This window comes from Periplaneta americana, chromosome 17 (genome assembly GCF_040183065.1).
Source record: "Periplaneta americana isolate PAMFEO1 chromosome 17, P.americana_PAMFEO1_priV1, whole genome shotgun sequence".
Taxonomy (NCBI): Eukaryota; Metazoa; Arthropoda; class Insecta; order Blattodea; family Blattidae; genus Periplaneta; species Periplaneta americana.
This window is the reverse complement of record NC_091133.1, coordinates 86,867,710-86,885,806: the sequence shown is the minus strand read 5'-3', so window position 1 is coordinate 86,885,806 and position 18,097 is coordinate 86,867,710. Positions and strand designations below refer to the sequence as shown.

The window sequence follows — 18,097 nt, the reverse complement described above, 5'->3', positions numbered from 1 at the left end:
AGTAAAGGATGGAGCTGGAATTTACTCAAAATTATTTAGCTTCTATGTCGCAGTTGGGAAGAACTCCACCTACTTCGATGATGAAATTCAAGCAACAGAGATGGTATTGACACATCTTCTCTACAGAATAAATTCATTTCAGTGCGCGGTTATTTTAAGTGATTCAACTTCGGCTATACGAGCAATAGCAACAAATAATTCTCCCATCTCCAGTAACGTGTTAGAAATAAAAAATATTATCAGATTATTGTTCAAACAAAATAAAATTATTCATCTTCAATGGATACCCTCTCATTGCGGAATCCACGGTGATATTGCTGATTTTTAGAAAAAAGGGCATCAAAATTTTACAGAAATCGAATCAAACTTTATCCCATCATTCTGCAAAAATTATAATTAAAAGAAACTTCCAGAAAGAACTGTTAGAGCACTTCAAAATTCAAAGTAATGACAAATCATGGGCAGCTATATTGCAAAATAAATACCGGTACTTAATTCTCGACTTGACTTTACAATGACTAATTATGATTTAGTTTTTCAATATTTCATATGTGTTGTAGAGCAGTATTTCTCAAACTATGGTCTGCGGACAACCTGTGGTCCTTGAGATCTGCCCTTGTGGTCCTTCAAAAAAGACAGAAGAGAAAATAAAATTCAAACGAATTGTGTATTTCACTATAACTTAAAATCTCAGAGTTTGGAAATGACACATGGCAATCGAATTTCACTTTTTCCCCCAGTACTGACATTTTATGAAATTTTTACCCTACCAGTCTATCGACTTCCCACTCTACTCTCAGCAGCAAAAGAGGGATTTAAAGCACTATACACGTGGTGTTTCTCGACATCTTTTCCCTGCACATCTGGCGCCGCGCCTGTAACCCAGCCAGGGACCACCCGAATTCATAACAGAGGACCAAAGTACCGAACCTTAATTCAATTTTTAAATATAAGTATACTGGTATTAAAATATGCTACGAAAATGATAAATTTGCTTTCGAAGGGAACAAGAGTAAGGTGGTCCGCGGAACTGTTCTGACTTTAAAAAGTGGTCCCCGCTTCAAAAAAGTTTGAGAAACGTTGTTGTAGAGGGACAGTTGTTCCACCTTTAAGAATTTAATCTTCATGTAGAACTAGATAACCAAAATGTGTTACATAAATTCCAAACATCACTTACCTACTTAAAATAGATAATTTAATTGAGCTCAGTTTGCAAACGATGCCTGACATCTACACAGATTTAACCTTCTGGAAATAATAACATTAAAAATTCAAAATTTAATCTTCAGCAGATGTTTTAAATGCTTCCAATATTTAAATATGTACTCAAGAGTTCATTTTATATGATTATCAGACAAAGATTAATATACCGTACCTTTGAAAATGTCTATTACTGGAAACTACTCAAACATGCATATAAATATTCAATTCCATAAACAATTCCCAGTACTTTCCTCCTCCTGAAACTATACTGCATACCAACTGTTAGTAGGTGGAAATAAATTTTGTTAAAACTACAAACTCAACACTTTATTCACACATATTCACAATATTTCCATAGTATGCACATAGAATTGAAAGAGAACAATGAGATAATTTATAATAAAACAATCTGTGTAAGATTAAAAATTATTAAAGTGGAAGTTAATGCAACAGAATAAATCAAACAGATCTACAGGTAACAGACATAGATATGAAAGTAATTAAAGGACAGACTAAATTAAGATTGGTTGCAAGTCATCTTTTGCGAGGTTAAAATTGTTTGAAATAAGAGTTAACATGAAGGAAAAACTATTCCTTACTACTAGAACTACTACAGACTGTGAAACAAGACATGGACTGAAAATACATTAAGATATACAACTAGAATAAAGTAACAATATTTGTTCACCATTGTTATTCTACAAAGAGAAATTAAGTATTGTTTTGATATAAAACAAGAATTGAAATTATAATTAATTTTCACTCTAGAGGAGAATTTTATGAAATCAAAACTACTACTGTTTTCATAGCAGTCATTAATCATTTGTAACCATCTCAGACACCAATTCACTTCCTTTTAATTAATGCTGTAATCAATATTTTAATATCCTAAATCTAACATTTCATACAGCAATTCACAGATTAACTTTCTTCAATGAAAAATTTTACTTTTTCAAAAATATTAACTGCATTTTTTTTTTTTCAATTAAAAAAGAGTCACAGCACGGAAAAAATATCCATATTAGAACCTGATAAACTTAATCTCCTATTCTGACTCGTCAATTTATTTCATTATCAAACTGAATTATCTGTTGTGATATAATATACATCTAGTTTCTTGTTTTGAGAACAGATATTAGCAAACGGTAATACATCATGCAATGGCTCTTCCTTGGAATTCCCTTTCTAGTTCTTTCTTCCATTTAAAAACATGTTTATGCTAACTTTTCAGTCTTTAATACATTAAAAGATACTTGAGATCAAGTATCATAACTTATTTAAAGTTAAAGTCTACCATATAAGATAGACACTTATTCCCGTTCCAGTTCCTTTACTCAAAGATTTCTGTTAATCTACCCTTAATTTAAGAATTTTGTGTAAGAAGCTTCAAATTTTAACACATGCATACTGATATTTGCACTATTTCTTTACAAGTTTCAAAATGTTTAATTAGGTCTATTATTCGTAATATTGCAATATCAATTATTTTATGCTTTTAATTTATAGATCTCAATTTTATACTTACAAGGAGAAGTTTTCATAATAATGTCACAGATTTACTTCCGAGACCTTTTCGTGAAAGTAGATTGAAAATAAGAGGAATTGATGTGACTTTCTCTCTCATAAGCCCTGGTTTACCCAAAATAAAATATATTTAGGCCACTTTTTCAAATTTTAAGCATGTAAAAAAGTCACTTCTTTTAATCCAGAGCCTTGGGAGTTTTCTGGCTAAAATTAAAAAAAATTAAGGTACATGTGTCTCATCATTTTCACTAATACAACTAGGACAGAGAAAATAATTGTTTAAAATTCATGACTTCACTGCTGTAGTCCCTTGTTGTGAACTACACTTTCTGTTACACTGTGTATAAGATGAATTCCTATCACCAGAGATCAGCACATTAGATTCAACCTGCCCATGACTGCTAGCTGCAGTTTACAAGGCACTGTGCCACACTCAATCTTGAAAAAGGATGTACAGCACAGAACAGTGCAAAAGAGCAATCCTCACATTGACCCTAAAAGACTGTGCTGAAGGTAGACAATTGCAGGTGAGTCGACCCATGACTATGACACTGTCAGTCAGTTCTATCTAGACTAGACGGGCAGAGAGGTGCCCCAACATTTTTAAACCTCATGAATATTTCTGCAAGATTCAGATTTTTCAGATATTAAAAAACGAAATAATGAAATTCGCGAATTCAGAACAATATTTCAACGCCTTTTAAATAACAGAAACCAAGTGCCATTTTATAACTTTCTTTTGTTTAAAGGCAAATAATCTCTTTCAATAACAATAAAACTATGATGAGAATGATAGATCAATATGGACGTAAAATTTATGGAAATGTTCATTTCTATTTTTTAAAATAAATATTATATATAGTAGAGTTTTTTTTTTTTTTCAGTCCTTAGTAACGTATTTGGTTCCTTTTATATAAAAGCTGTCCAGATATTACGTAAATTAACTGTGTTACAAACGTAATATAGTGAAATTGTTATATTTATTTCATTTTTTAAATGTATCATATAAATTAATTCATTTTCAAAATATTTTAAATGAAAAATTTTCACCCTCACTAAGTTAGTCTTCAAATTAAAATATAAATACATTTGAGCGTTAAAATAAGAAAACATCAAGTCATCAGAGCACTATTCAGGACCAACAGACTCATGTCCATTTATGCTTAGGCAGACGTGACAATTATCCAACTGATACAGTGTGGGACTTAGCTCATTGGCCCTGAACTGAGGGGAATAGAATTGGCAAGTCTGGGAGTGGGGAAGTACTGTCTCACTGAGTGGTTATGTCGCAGGGTCGACGAAATAGGGGAAGTCACATGACTTACTTTATGGGGCTTTTTCTTTAAATTATTTTAAACAGTTGTATAATATTATGTAGACTTCAATTCCTAACAGCAAATATTTTACGAAAGAGCCTAACACCCTAGCCACTTTACAGAGAGGTTAGCAAATCGAGATCCGACAGTAGTGAGAGCTGATCAGAGGCGGTCTGAAGGCATGACGTAAGCGATGCAACATGTATATCATGAATGAAAACGTAATCTTGATTTGAAACACGGTAATATTCTACACATAATATTGTTACACGCAAACTTATATATCATGGACTTGATGGAAATCGAACTTCAGAAAATGTACGAATATATCTGAACCATAACTGCAATTATAGTTTGTATGTTATGTTTTATTTAACGATGCTGGCAACTGCAGAGGTTATAACAGCGTCGCCGGATGTGCCGGAATTTTGTCCTGTAGGAGTTCTTTTACATGCCAGTAAATCTACTGACATGAGCCTGTCGCATTTAAGTACACTTAAATGCCATCGACCTGGCTCGGGATCGAACCCGCAACCTTAGGCATAGAAGGCCAGCGCTATACCAACTCGCCAATCAGGTCGACTTAAAGTTTGTATCATAGCATAAGTTCCTACAGAGTATGACTGGTCTAGACTTTATTGCCTGTCATGTAAACATACTGATTAGGCCTGGAATTTCTTTTACATTGAAAAAACCCTTAGTGACGTTTTCCCTAAGGTAATTTACCTTAACTCTACAAGAATGGATCAATCTTTCACAAATAAATGTATGAAAAGAGAAAGGAATTAATTTTTTTCCCCATTACTTATGGTAGATAAGTACATAGGTTTTTCTCTGGATTCTCCCATTATCCCATGTTAGGTATAAACATCATTCTATCTTATCTCCATTCCATATATTCTGCGATTGGCAGCTAGTCTAGGGATGAGTAGAATTGCCTACTCGAAGCCTGGAAACATCGAATCTTAGCCAGCTGACGTGGGTTGGGAATGTGCCCTGTTGCAGGTCAGTACAGTAGAATCTCTATTATCCGTGGTAATGAAGGGGACGGACTGAACGGTTAATCGAAAAAATCGCATAACCCGTACCTTAAAATAGTTTCGTAAATTAAATGATTCGTAATTTCCTCCGTGGTTTTGTGTTTAACACGCTAGGTAGAGAATCAGAAGTTCACTAATTTAAGTTCGATTGTCAATAATGTGTTTTTAAGGGGCGAAGAAACTTCTTGTAATAGCTGTCAGCGGAAAGGTAGGAATAGTAGAAGTCTCATGTCGTAGATGTACATACTCTATACACTTTATTCTTGATTTCTATTAAATCGCGCACAGTTGTAATATCAGTTTCGTATTCTGATGCGAGATGAAACTACAGTTTCTCTTTTCCCGAACCACTCAATTATTACACTTTTTCGATACTTAGCACAACACATTTTCTTTTGACACTTACGGAATACATTTTATATAGAAGTTGTACAGTGCGGCAATTCGAACAGTAGACCAGACTGTGTAAGTGTAAAGGCTTGTAATAACACTCGTAGAAAAAAATACGTATTAATATAACTACAGTAGTACTTCATATGTTTCTGTAGCGCCAAAAAAAAAAAAAAAAAAAAAAAAGGAGCGAGAGAAAGACAGTCGGATAATCCGCCAAGCGGTTAATAGGGTGACGGATAATTGGGGTTCTACTGTATAAAATTTCTCTCAGAGAGATATCATGCTAAGATTCGTTCTCCCGCTTCAGGAGAATTAATATCATAGCATAACTCACCACTGAGTCCCTGCACATGCTACAAGTATGATTGTCCATCATTACAATACCAAAAATCATCATCATCAACAATAATCATGGTTGGGTCCGATTTAGCCTGTTCCGCCTCCAAATTACATTAATCGTTGTATCTATAACATTGTTTAAATTTTACTATTACTGGTCATTCCAACTCATCTTTGGATGCCCTACACTTTTGTATTCCTGAGAGATGTATTTCTGCATTACTTTTGATAGTCTGTTATTTTCCATTCTTGATATGTGTTCTTTCCATTCATTCCTATAATTTTCAATGATTTCAGTAATACTATTTATATCTAATATATATTATTGTTTTTTTTTTTTTCGGATAGCATCAAAGAGTCAAATCAAATAAGAGGTGCTAGCATTCATGCAATTATCTTGTTTTGGCAAGCACTCCAATCAGGTATGTTTCTGGATGTGAACAGATTAAGATGGCCACAGAGGGTGTCAATAACAGATTTCAATTCATTACATGATGTTCTGAAATCAGGAAATATGTCGTATAAACTGTAAGAGACTTGAATTGTGTTGGCTGGTTTTTTGAGGGATAGATTCGAAATGCATCCACATACACAGTCTCACATTGGCCCATTGTGCATCCTATATTCCAGTCCAGATGTAATTTTAAATCCAATTCTGCCATGTGTGTTGTCCTGGCTCAAGCCAGAAAGAGTTATTCGGGAGTAACCGAAAAAAATGCTTTGTCCTTCACAATAAAATTTCTATCACAATCAGGCTGGGTATCGAACCAGCGCACGCTAGTAATGAGCCACAAACATATCTAAAATTGTGCTTCATATTGTATTGTAGCACCAGTGCATTATATTAATATGTGTCCTTCAAAAATGAAGGAAACAATTCATTCACAAGGAATAAAGATAATAAGTAGTCATGTCAAAAAAATTAGAACTGGGAAATCAGATCACTTTCGACATCAATAGAAAAAATGACAATAACAGCAATGACTCCTCCTCGTCTATCGACACGGTGACAGAAGATGAACCTGTCCACTGCTGTGGAGTAACGGTTAGCATGTCTGGCCGTAAAACGAGTGGGCCTGGGTTCAAATCCTGATTGGGACAAGTTATCTGGCTGAGATTTTCTCGGGGGTTTTCCCTCAATCCATTAAGAGCAAATGCTGGGTAACTTTTGGCACTGGACTCATTTTGCTGCCATATGATAGTCATTTCACTCAGATGCCAGATAACCATCACAGTTGATAAAATGTCAATTAAAAGATGAATCTAACTAGGACTTGCACGACTTCTGTAATGTAGTGATGAGTCAATGTTTTCATTTAGACTGTAGTGTGGATGTTATTAGTTCGGAAGGGGCATGATTTCCAGTGGCGTAGCATGAAATTTTGAGCAGGGGAAGCTAATTCAAGTTGTCTTTCATGCAATATGAGAAAACACATTACAAAAATATAGTCTTAAAATAAATAGTAGTCAATGTCAAGTCAGCAGTCGAAGTTTGGTTGGAACCTCGTAAGTAACACCAATAAGGCATGACCTCAAATGGTACGTAGTAAAATATGATTTCAAGGTTTACACATCAAATAGACACATATAGTATAACACTAGCTCACTCCCTGTCATAGTTAGAGGAATCACAATATTAACGGTCAATAGATACAGTACGTAAGTATGCGTCTGTGTTTTGGTTGTGTCCTTCATTGACAGCAAGGGAGTCGGTCATTTGTTTTTTAGTTCACACTTTTGTTCGTAAGTCAGTCTTGATAATAGAATTGTCCTAAAAAATTCAAGTAAATTGGTGTCAGGAACTGTTATTTCACTCATTATTTATTATATCAGCCACAGTGCACACTAACACTTCAACTGAACACAACTGAAGAAAAGGGATAACTCGGAAACTACTTATTTTCAATGTCAAAGCTAGCTTCCTGCGAGCATTGCGACCAGGGTAGTTTAGTTAGAAAGTGATGGAAAATCTGTGGGGTGGGTTACACAGAAGAATGAGTGTAAGAAACCAGTCTGCTTGGAAGCTGGTGTGTGCAGGCTTCTTGTTTACTGCTGCATCACAATATTTAACACGTAATTATAAATTCTATTAAAATTAATAAATAATTTTGTCCATAGACTGCAGGTTTATTATGAAATTATTATTAACTGGGGAAGCTGAGCTTTTTAGCTTACATTGACGGTACGCCACTGATGATTTCAAGAAGGTATGGTGTGGGTAAGACTTGATACAACTGCCTTGCATTCTCCTCAGGACCGATGAGCTAAGTCCCATTTAATATAGAGCTAACATGTGATTAGTAAGTTCAATATCCAAGCCATAAGGAAGTGTACAGACAGCATTTCTTAAAAGTATAATATTATACTCACTAATAATAATAATAATAATAATAATAATAATAATAATAATAATAATAATAATAGTAATAATATAGTAATAATAATGATAAACAGTCCAGCCTTTCATGGGGCCTGCCTGGACGGGGCTAGCTGAACCTGGGTTGCAGGCTAGTCATGACATCGTAAAGTTTTCATTTGAACCCAAGCCTGCTGGCAGACAATTATGGGCTCCTCTGCACACTACTCTGTCGCTCTCTGCTACCAATGTTGAGCACTGTCAGTGGCAGCTCTAAGGGTAGTGACATGACGACATGGTCACTCCCTAGAGATATGAAAATAAAAATAGAATAGTTATTTGTCGTTAAAAGCTATTAGGTTGATGTGTAAGTTCATAGCGTTTTTGTTTGTCATCACAACACTGTGTTCTTAGGAGAGTGTTTATCATCTGTCATTTGTTATTTGGAGTGTTGTGCTTCTAAATATGCCTTGAATGCTGAGGATTTGAAGAAAATTTGTGCTATCTGTGGACTAAAGACTTGTCTATGCAGATGACGTGAATATGTTAGGAGAAAATCCACACACAATTAGAAAAATACAGGAATTTTACTTGAAGCAAGTAAAGAGATAGGTTTGGAAGTAAATCCCGAAAAGACAAAGTATATGATTATGTCTCGTGACCAGAATATTGTACGAAAGGGAAATATAAAAATTGGAGATTTATCCTTCGAAGGGGTGGAAAAATTCAAATATCTTGGAGCAACAGTAACAAATATATATGACACTCGGGAGGAAATTAAACACAGAATAAATATGGGAAATGCGTGTTATTATTCGGTTGAGAAGCTTTTATCATCTAGTCTGCTGTCAAAAAATCTGAAAGTTAGAATTTATAAAACAGTTATATTACCGGTTGTTCTGTATGGTTGTGAAACTTGGACTCTCACTCTGAGACAGGAACATAGGTTAAGGGTGTTTGAGAATAAGGTGCTTAGGAAAATATCTGGGGCTAAGCGGGATGAAGTTACAGGAGATTAGGAACATTAAATCCAGACGTTTGAGATGGGCAGGGCATGTAGCACGTATGGGCGAATCCAGAAATGCATATAGAGTGTTAGTTGGGAGACCGGAGGGAAAAAGACCTTTGGGGAGGCCGAGACGTAGATGGGAGGATAATATTCAAATGGATTTGAGGGAGGTGGGATATGATGATAGAGATTGGATTAATCTTGCACAGGATAGGGACCGATGGCGGGCTTATGTGAGGGCGGCAATGAACCTCCGGGTTCCTTAAAAGCCAGTAAGTAAGTAAGTAAGTAAGTGGACTAAAGAAGATGAAGTGTCCAGTAGAAAAAAAACGAACACTTATGACATATTCTTCTGTTTGAGTTTAATAGAGGAGCAAAGGCAGCAGAGGCGCCTTGAAATATTTGTATCATATATATATATATATATATATATATATATATATATATACCAACAGAGAAAGTACTACGAGAAAATGGTTGTCGTTTCAACACACAACATCCCATACAAAAGTTATTGTCCATCCACAGAAAATGTTATGCATCTAATGGGATAAAGAAAGTGTCGTGTACTACAAATTGCTTCCCAAGAATTTATAAGCATAACTGCTGACATTTACTGCTAACATCTCATATGCCTTGCGGCCGCAATTGAAGAAAAACTACCAGGAAGGCTCCATCAAGTTCTGCTGCAACACGATAATGCACTCCTGCACTCTGCTAACATGATGAAAGCAGATATTCAGGAGTTTGGTTGGGAGGTGATTCCACATCCCCCATATTCTCCTGATCTTGCAACCTCAAATTTCCATCTTTTAAATTCTCTATCCAACAATCTTCAAGGGAACTCCTTTGATAACAAAGATGCTTAACAAACTTGGCTTGATGACTTCTTTAACTCTAAACCAGCAGATTTTTTTAAATGTGAACTCGAAAAACTACCTCAGCATTGGCAGAGAGTCATAGATAATGTAGGAGAATTTCTGTCTTCTATTCATTGAAAATCCACTACGAACTTTCACATTAACCCAATACACATCATTGTTCAACAAGCAGAGCAAACTTCATGAATAGCTTTCCACTACAACTGGTTGCTCTAATGGCAGACACGTGAGAACTGACTTGTGAGCTTACCTTAGTTAAGATCAGAGGAAAGAGGGAGTAGCGTGCCCATATAACACAGCAATGTGACACAGTTTAGTTGTCACAGAAATGTTTGCGTTTTGATGGTTGCTGACCTGATAATGTAATGCCACAGTCTAATATAAAGTCATGAAGCTTGGGATGAGTTTATGCATTTCTCGCGATAGTTGCTAGCCGCTTGGAGCACTATGAGTACTAGGAACAATAGACTGTGCTACTGCCATCGTGATCTAATACAGGTCATAAGGCAGACCATGTGACTCGCTTAATCCGATCACAAAGGGCGGCATTTCAACCATATATATTAGTTATAATACATAAAGAGTAACATATTTCTCTAAAATGCAGTGTAATTACATTAATAAAATTTAAAACAATGATTAGGAGACACTTCAGACATAATTCACTTGCGAGTTAAGGTGTAATATCATTTTTGGTGTGAAAATTACGTTGTTCATATGTGTAATACCTGCCTTTATTTTGATTAAATATTGCGAAATTCTTGTACATTCATTTAATAATTTTCAGTTGCACCGCACGGATATTTAGATATGTTGAAATTATAGGTTTTGTTTAGTGTACCAGTTGCCCCTTTCTGTCTAATTTTAGTGGTCTCCAATGCCCTGCCACTACATATGTATGTTATGTCATATGGAAATTATAGGTTATGTTTACTATATTTAACTTATATTCCTATATTCGCAATTTTACATTATAATTAAACATAAAGTCATGTATGACACCCGTCCCATTCTATTTGTCTGTATTTTAATACTACAATTGAGTACTGAATTCTTGTATTTATCTACTACCTAAGAGACGAAGTAACATAATCATACATACACTAATTTCATAGAAGTGGTATGGTAAATTTTCCGTCTACAATTAAGGAAGGTAGATGTGCTAAATTAAAATCACAATATAAGTTCTTTTTTATTAAACCTCAAAATAGCTTCAATTCTAAACTTAAATACTGATGCGAACAGATTATGTTAACACATTAAAATAACACAGTTTTGTAATTATTTCTGCAACATATTATGCAACAAGAAGTAAACGGAACTTATGGACACATTACACTACATAAAACTTAGCAATGATATGCAATAAAGTTATAATATAATATTTCACTGAGCTCCATTCACTGAAATAGAAAACCCGAACATACATTATAGCCTGGTCTAGATTGAAAAGGCACTGACCATGCGGTATTTCGCATTGTTGTGAAAAGTTTTGTAAACTGTGAAATGTTCGTTATCGGTTGTAATAACTGTAAATGGTTAAAATACAATAATTTGAATAATACTCATAATATGGGACAAGGAGACGTTTGTAGTACTATAAATTGTAAGCAAAGAGGTCAGAGTTATCCTTCTTCCGAAAGATTCAGGAAGGTGAGTTTATAAAATATAATAAATAGTTTATGAAAATAATTTATAAACCTTATGTATTTCATATTTCAATAGTGAAAGGAAGGTGTTAATTTTTCAAAAGAACGCGATATCGAAAGTACAATACATTTTATCGTCTGCTAGGGAAAGGGTCTGTGATAAGGTGATAGTAGCGATCTTGGTGGTTAGCAACTATCTATGGATGCATATTTATTAAGTACTGAGCTTCGTGACTGTATATACTAGACTATGGTAATACAGTGGTTCCCAAAGTGTGAATTGTGATCTCCTGGGGGGGGGGGGGTCATGTAAAGAGCTGAAAAAGGTCGCGAGATGATTTACAAAATAAAACAAAAACCGCTTTACAAACATACATTTATCTTGTATACATACATAGTGTTCTGCCCTGAGAGGATTAAAAAGACAGAAGGGAACAATTCAAGCAAATATGCTTGAAGTCAGTGTGACAGACATGACGTCAAATTACTCATTCTACGTCCCATAATCCTCCACAAAATACTGCCAAATATTCAATTGCTACTATAGGTTTCAGTCATATGTAAACGATTTAGAAGGGATGTGGAGGTAAGAGGAGTATTAGCAGATTATTATATCAATGTACATTTCACTGTATATTTATTAAAAGTGTTATGATTATGACATGGACTGAACACTTCATTTCCACATTCTTTCTTTCATCAAGAAGGATGTTAAAGCATAGATGGACATATTCTACAGTTCAGCCAAACAGAATATAACTTATTTAAAAAAAAACACCTGCTGAAATTGACTACTTTTGACTACTACATATTCACAACATAAAATATTCGTAATCGTAATAATACGAACACAATTGCTGATAAACATACCGGAAAAAGAGATGAACTATGGGTAATTTGACGGCAATACTAGTACACTTTTTTGATTCCATTTCAAGCTTATGCTCCCTCCTGTCTTTCTTTCCTCAAAGATTCTGCCAAAGGGCACCCATGTCAAATTCCGTGGGTGGTTCATGAACCACATATCACACCCAAAACAATAAAACTTGCTATGGTGTATTACAACTGTAAAAACAAAGTTGGCAACAGTAGCCTGCTGTAGCAATGATAGGGCAGACAGCAGTGCATGTAACAAAGACTCATATTGACTTACACTAAAAAACACTTATAGGTGAACTAGAGCACGTGTGAGAGAAAGCTGAGACATATGTCCTCTTATTTTCGATGAAGTTTCAGCATAAAAATTCACAAACAAATCTGTGATATTACTGTGACACTTCTCCTAGTCAATTAAAATAGTGTAATAATACACTGGTCTTTTCATAAAACAAATGGGTTCCAACAAACAAACTAACAAAGAAGACACGATGCTTTACATAAAATAACTACAATTAACATAATCCGATATAAAACAGCTACCGGTACAAATTATATACAAGGTATCTCGAAAAGAGCCACTGAAATTAACCACGACAAAGCTAGGTTGGGAAAAATGTAGTCTTATCTGTGAGATTTTGTTTCTACCTATTGTTTTTCCCAACCTCTTTGACTACTGGAAACTTGCAGGGATCTATTTCTGAGATTGGAACATATAGTAGAGATTCATTCCACTTCTCCAAACAGTCTGGTAGGTTTTTCTAATGTAAAACTTCAACAAATGTTCGTAGTGGTAGAGGTGAGGGAAGGAAATGATTTCTAAACAAAATTACCAAATTCCACCAACCCCAACCTGCTACTTTACTATAATGATAAGGACCAGTATATTAAATGATGAAAAATTCTCCCCTAAGCAATCACTGAAGAAAGTCTCATGTCTACCAATCTTTAATTTAACATATTGCGCTATTTATTCAGAACGTATTTTTTTAATACACAAATTAATAGAAGCTATTTTAATCAATAAAAAAAAGAAATTATTACACATGAAAATGTTTCAAAACAAACTCCAAATCGAGGCAATAAATTTAATATTATTTTTAAATTGCAGTTCTCGTGGTACCATTTTCAATAATATGTTTTCTAAGGATATGAAAAGAAAAGTTTAAACTTTAAACATACTGCCTTATATACACTAAAATTTAAGAACAAATAAAAACGATACTCTATTTAACAAAATACTACTACCACTACTACTACTATTACTACTACTACTACTAAATAAGATGTCTACTGCCATGCTAACTTTCGGTGTCTTTGGTATATAAAGAAAACGGGACAGTATAAGCATATAGGAAAATTTGAGAGGTCACATATATTTCAAACTGGTAAAGTTAATATAAAAGTAGTATAAAAATATATTTCATAACATATAAAAACAAGAATAAACCTAGTAATTTTTACTTCACAGTTTCAGACTTTAGCAATTAGTATTACATAAAAGTTTAAAAACCTGTTAAAGGTATGGATATTACAAAGTTCATTAACAATCCATTTCAATTTAATTTTGATATTTGCACACTATCACCTCGCTTAAAAAAAATGGTCATTACGAATAGCTTCATAGATTTAAAACGAGTGAGGTCACCATCAGATTAAAACTGTATATCATATATAGATAATCCAACACATTCATTCAAGACTAGAAATACATTCAGCAAACCATGCACATCAAATCCTCCATTCCTATCCTTTTAACTTGTGTAGCTCATGGTGTAACATCTTTACTGGAACAAACATAACAAGTGTCAGTGAAAATCATAGGTATAATGGATCTGGCTTACATAATTAAAATAAAATTTTCTTTCACCCCTGCTGTTAATGTTTTCTGTTTGTTAACTAAAGAACTAAATGTATTGTTATTGTGATAGTTATATTTAATACAGCATTATTTTTAGGTAAAATGGAGAAGATTTAATATATCCCTGTGTGTTTATCAAAACATTTTATTTTAATTGTTACATTAATTTTGATATAAATACTCGTATTTGATAAAGTAGATGAGGGTTTATTATATTCTCGTCTGATTATCAAAATCTTTTTTTAACGAGATAAAAAGACAGTACTTTTATTTCGATCTTAGTGAATCTTTTATTTTTATAATGAGTAATATAGCTCAATATTCTGGGAAGTCAAACACAGACTACTGAAACTGAGATAACAAGATATCTCTTCAATGTTTCAGATGAATGCTGAAAAAGTATTTTAAAATCAGATATAAGTATGTTCCTTTTGTAAAACATTTCTCAAATCATAATGGTCATATTTTATTGCACTGATATATAGGCTCTGTAGTTGATTTGCCATTAATTTAACTAGAGCTTAGATTGAAACCATACACTGCAACAGATGAAGGTATAACATTAAAATCTGCATGCTATTAGCGTTTGCTTAAAATCACTAGTGCCCGTGTGCACCATTCTCGATTAAAATTTGACCATGGTTAAGTCGGCACTTGACCATCTTCAACGCCAATTTGCGGAGTATCAATCTCGATCACAGTTAAACAAGCGAGTTGATGATGATCAAATTTGATCACGGGTGTGGGATCGATTATCTTGAATTGAACATGGTCAAGTCGAGAAAACCAAAATGGCGGCACGATTTGACGTACTTGATGGAATTGAAGATGAAATGATGTATCTGGAACACGCAAATCACTGCGGAAATAACAGAATTGGTGTTATTGTAGAAAGAGTAAGTTTGTAGATGATTAATAAAAATGTTTTTTTTTCTCAAAATAGACTAATGTTTTATATAAGTTATGTTTCTGCTTTGGAAGATCGGGACTTTACTTGAGGACAAAATATTATTTAGGCCTAACTGTCCAATTTTGTTAACATAATAATAAAGTAGTTATTCTATGCCGGTAATAATATAGTAAAACTAAATGACCATTTTGTAGAATGCGAGATTATCACTTATTAGCTATAGATTTGCCGTTTGAAACTATTAGGACCTACATGACATTTTGGACAATTAGGCTATTTACGCTTGAATTAAGAGAAATTACACGGATACCTTCCTTTCCCTCTTACTCCAAAATTCCAAACTTGTGAACACAAAATAAATGGATACATTTCAGAACAAGGATAGCCTTGCAAAAGGTTGGAATTTTGGAGTAAGAGGGAAAGGAAAGTACCTTTCCCTCGTACTCCAAAATTCCAACCTTCTGCACACAAAATAAATTGGCACTAAAAACTTCCTTTTCATATGCATGATGATGCGTATTCAACATACATAGACGAATTGCTTTTTTTTTATTTTTAAATAATTGTTAGCGAGGTATCCGTATACTGAAATTTTCCCAAATAAATTAATGGCACTGAAATGTGTCTATTCGTAAGCAAGATGATGAGCATTCGACAAACACATACAAATCTGCTCTTTTTAGTAGCCTATTTCAAGATAACTGTCAGTGAGGTATCCGTATACTGAAATTTTCCCAATTATTATCAATAATATGAAATAACCACTATATAAATTACGTTACAAATTATGTGGAATTATGTAAACACGTATAACCCATGTTGAATTGTGAGGTTAAATCCAACCAGGTAGCCTGCTTTTCTCTTAGAGAACTTCCGTCAGTACTTTTATTCTCTAATATGGATGCAGAATTGCTGACGAGTTCTAAAAGAATTCCTACTTCGAACTGTGAGAAGTTCGGTGCTCTTTTCTTTTTTTCTTCCATGATCATTGAAACCTGTTATTTGAAAACTGCGAGGATGTTTGAAACAGTCCGACAAACAAAAACGAAGCGATAATTGACAGAGTGCGTTCATTCGCTGTTTTATATGCGGTAACCTAGAGCTCAGATGATTCTTCTCAAGTGAGTGTACCGTCAGCTGACGGTACTGAGTTGATCGAGGGGAAAATGTCGGTGCACCGCATCTGTAACTTGATCATTGTCAAGAATTAACCATATTTTCGTGATTGCTGATAAATGGGCTAAATGATCAAGAATGGTGCACACGGCCATAGGTTGGGGAAAAACACTTAAAACAAATCACAAACTTTTTAAGAGAACGAACTAATTTCAGTTCATTTTTAACGAGATACAAATGTAACAGACAGGTTGCAAGATTTCTTTTTAACACAGAGTTACTACCAACATTCAGAGGCGTTAATATGCCACACAACAATTAAAGGGTAAATGACACTAAATGTTTTCCCTAATAAGTATACTGTATGTTCGTTCTTACTTCAGTTTTGGTGTGTTTATGTGAGTGAGTGTGTGTGATATGATAGTAAACATGATTTTAAAGTAACGCCTCTTCTCCCATGTTACATAAAGAATTCAGGTTTCTTTAAGTCTTCCCAAAAGTGTTATAATAAAAAACAAATTGTCATTGTAACTAGCTAGAACAGTACAAACCTGAACTTCAGACTACAGCAGGGCCCAAATCCTGATATTTCTTGTTTGTAATGCTTGAAAAAACATGCATAAATCATTGTTAATTGAATATAAATTGCAGATGATAAGTACTTCCAGAATCATTAATCTTAAATCTGTCACTTCTCTCTTCTTGTCACCTGTCAAGTGAATACCTTTAAGCCTATATAAGAGTGAAAGATGGAGACAAAGAACAGAATTAACAAAGACTCATATTTCACTCTTTCAACTTACACAAAAATCTAATGATATACTTTTACTACCTGATGGAGGCCTCAAACCTAGTGTCTTTCGAAGTGCTATTTTGGAAAAAAACAAAATTTTCTAAAGAAAAAGAAAGAAAGAAAATAATATCGCATACAGTGGCTAATACGGAACTTCCATTTAATTGAATTTTGCTTAAATATGCATTAAAGTAATGCATAATTAAAGTAATAAACAATTAATGAAAAGATAAACAGAGTCGCAGATGTCCATGCAAAAATGCGACTCCTATCCTTTCTGAGCATGAACTCCCTCACCTCTCAAATGTCCTAGCCACTTGATATGTTAACCAAACAAGTCCGGTTGCTTTTCATTATTACGGTGCACACAAATTACATGCATTATGTTAGTCATTATTCCATTTTGTCCCTTGTCTCCATGAACTCATCATTAATGTCATCCTTGTTTCACACCTGGTCCGTGCAGTTCAATGAAGCTCTCAAGAGATTGTGGCACTTGTCCTTGGTATGTAAGGTTGTAAGTTTTCACAGCTTTAGCAGCCATACATTTCAAGCTCAGTTTTGTTTGTGTTCGAAGAATAATTTCCGCTACACCTGGAATTCAATAATATTTATTTAAGATTGAATCTGCTGTAATGTTAACCCAATGGCCTTTCATGCAAAAGACTCTCGTTCAAATCCCAGCAAATCCAAGTGAAATTTATGACAAACAAATGTGTGGGGGAAGGTTTTCTCAGAGAACTTCAGTTTCCAATGTCGTATCATAATGTTTGCTAGTCTTCCTCTTAGCCAATGCAGTAGCAATAGGATAGATTTTCCCTCAGATTTATT

The 18,097-nt window shown here is 34.1% G+C and overlaps 1 protein-coding gene across 7 annotated transcripts in view; it reads right to left on the bottom strand.

Annotated features, from left to right (window-relative positions):
• Positions 1–18,097, bottom strand: part of Fem-1 (protein fem-1 homolog B) — a 61,152-nt gene that overhangs the window by 17,116 nt on the left and 25,939 nt on the right. For 2 of the 7 annotated variants that reach the window (XR_011330319.1, XM_069817396.1), the window contains exon 10: positions 17,720–17,860. Coding sequence is in view for 6 of the 7 variants with exons in the window: in XM_069817396.1 (XP_069673497.1) it covers positions 17,720–17,860 (141 nt within the window). In the remaining variant the exon portion in view is untranslated. Of the gene's footprint in view, positions 1–1,503; positions 17,078–17,719; positions 17,861–18,097 lie in introns of those variants that run through there. The other 5 variants (XM_069817394.1, XM_069817392.1, XM_069817395.1 and 2 more) reach the window with 5 other exon arrangements.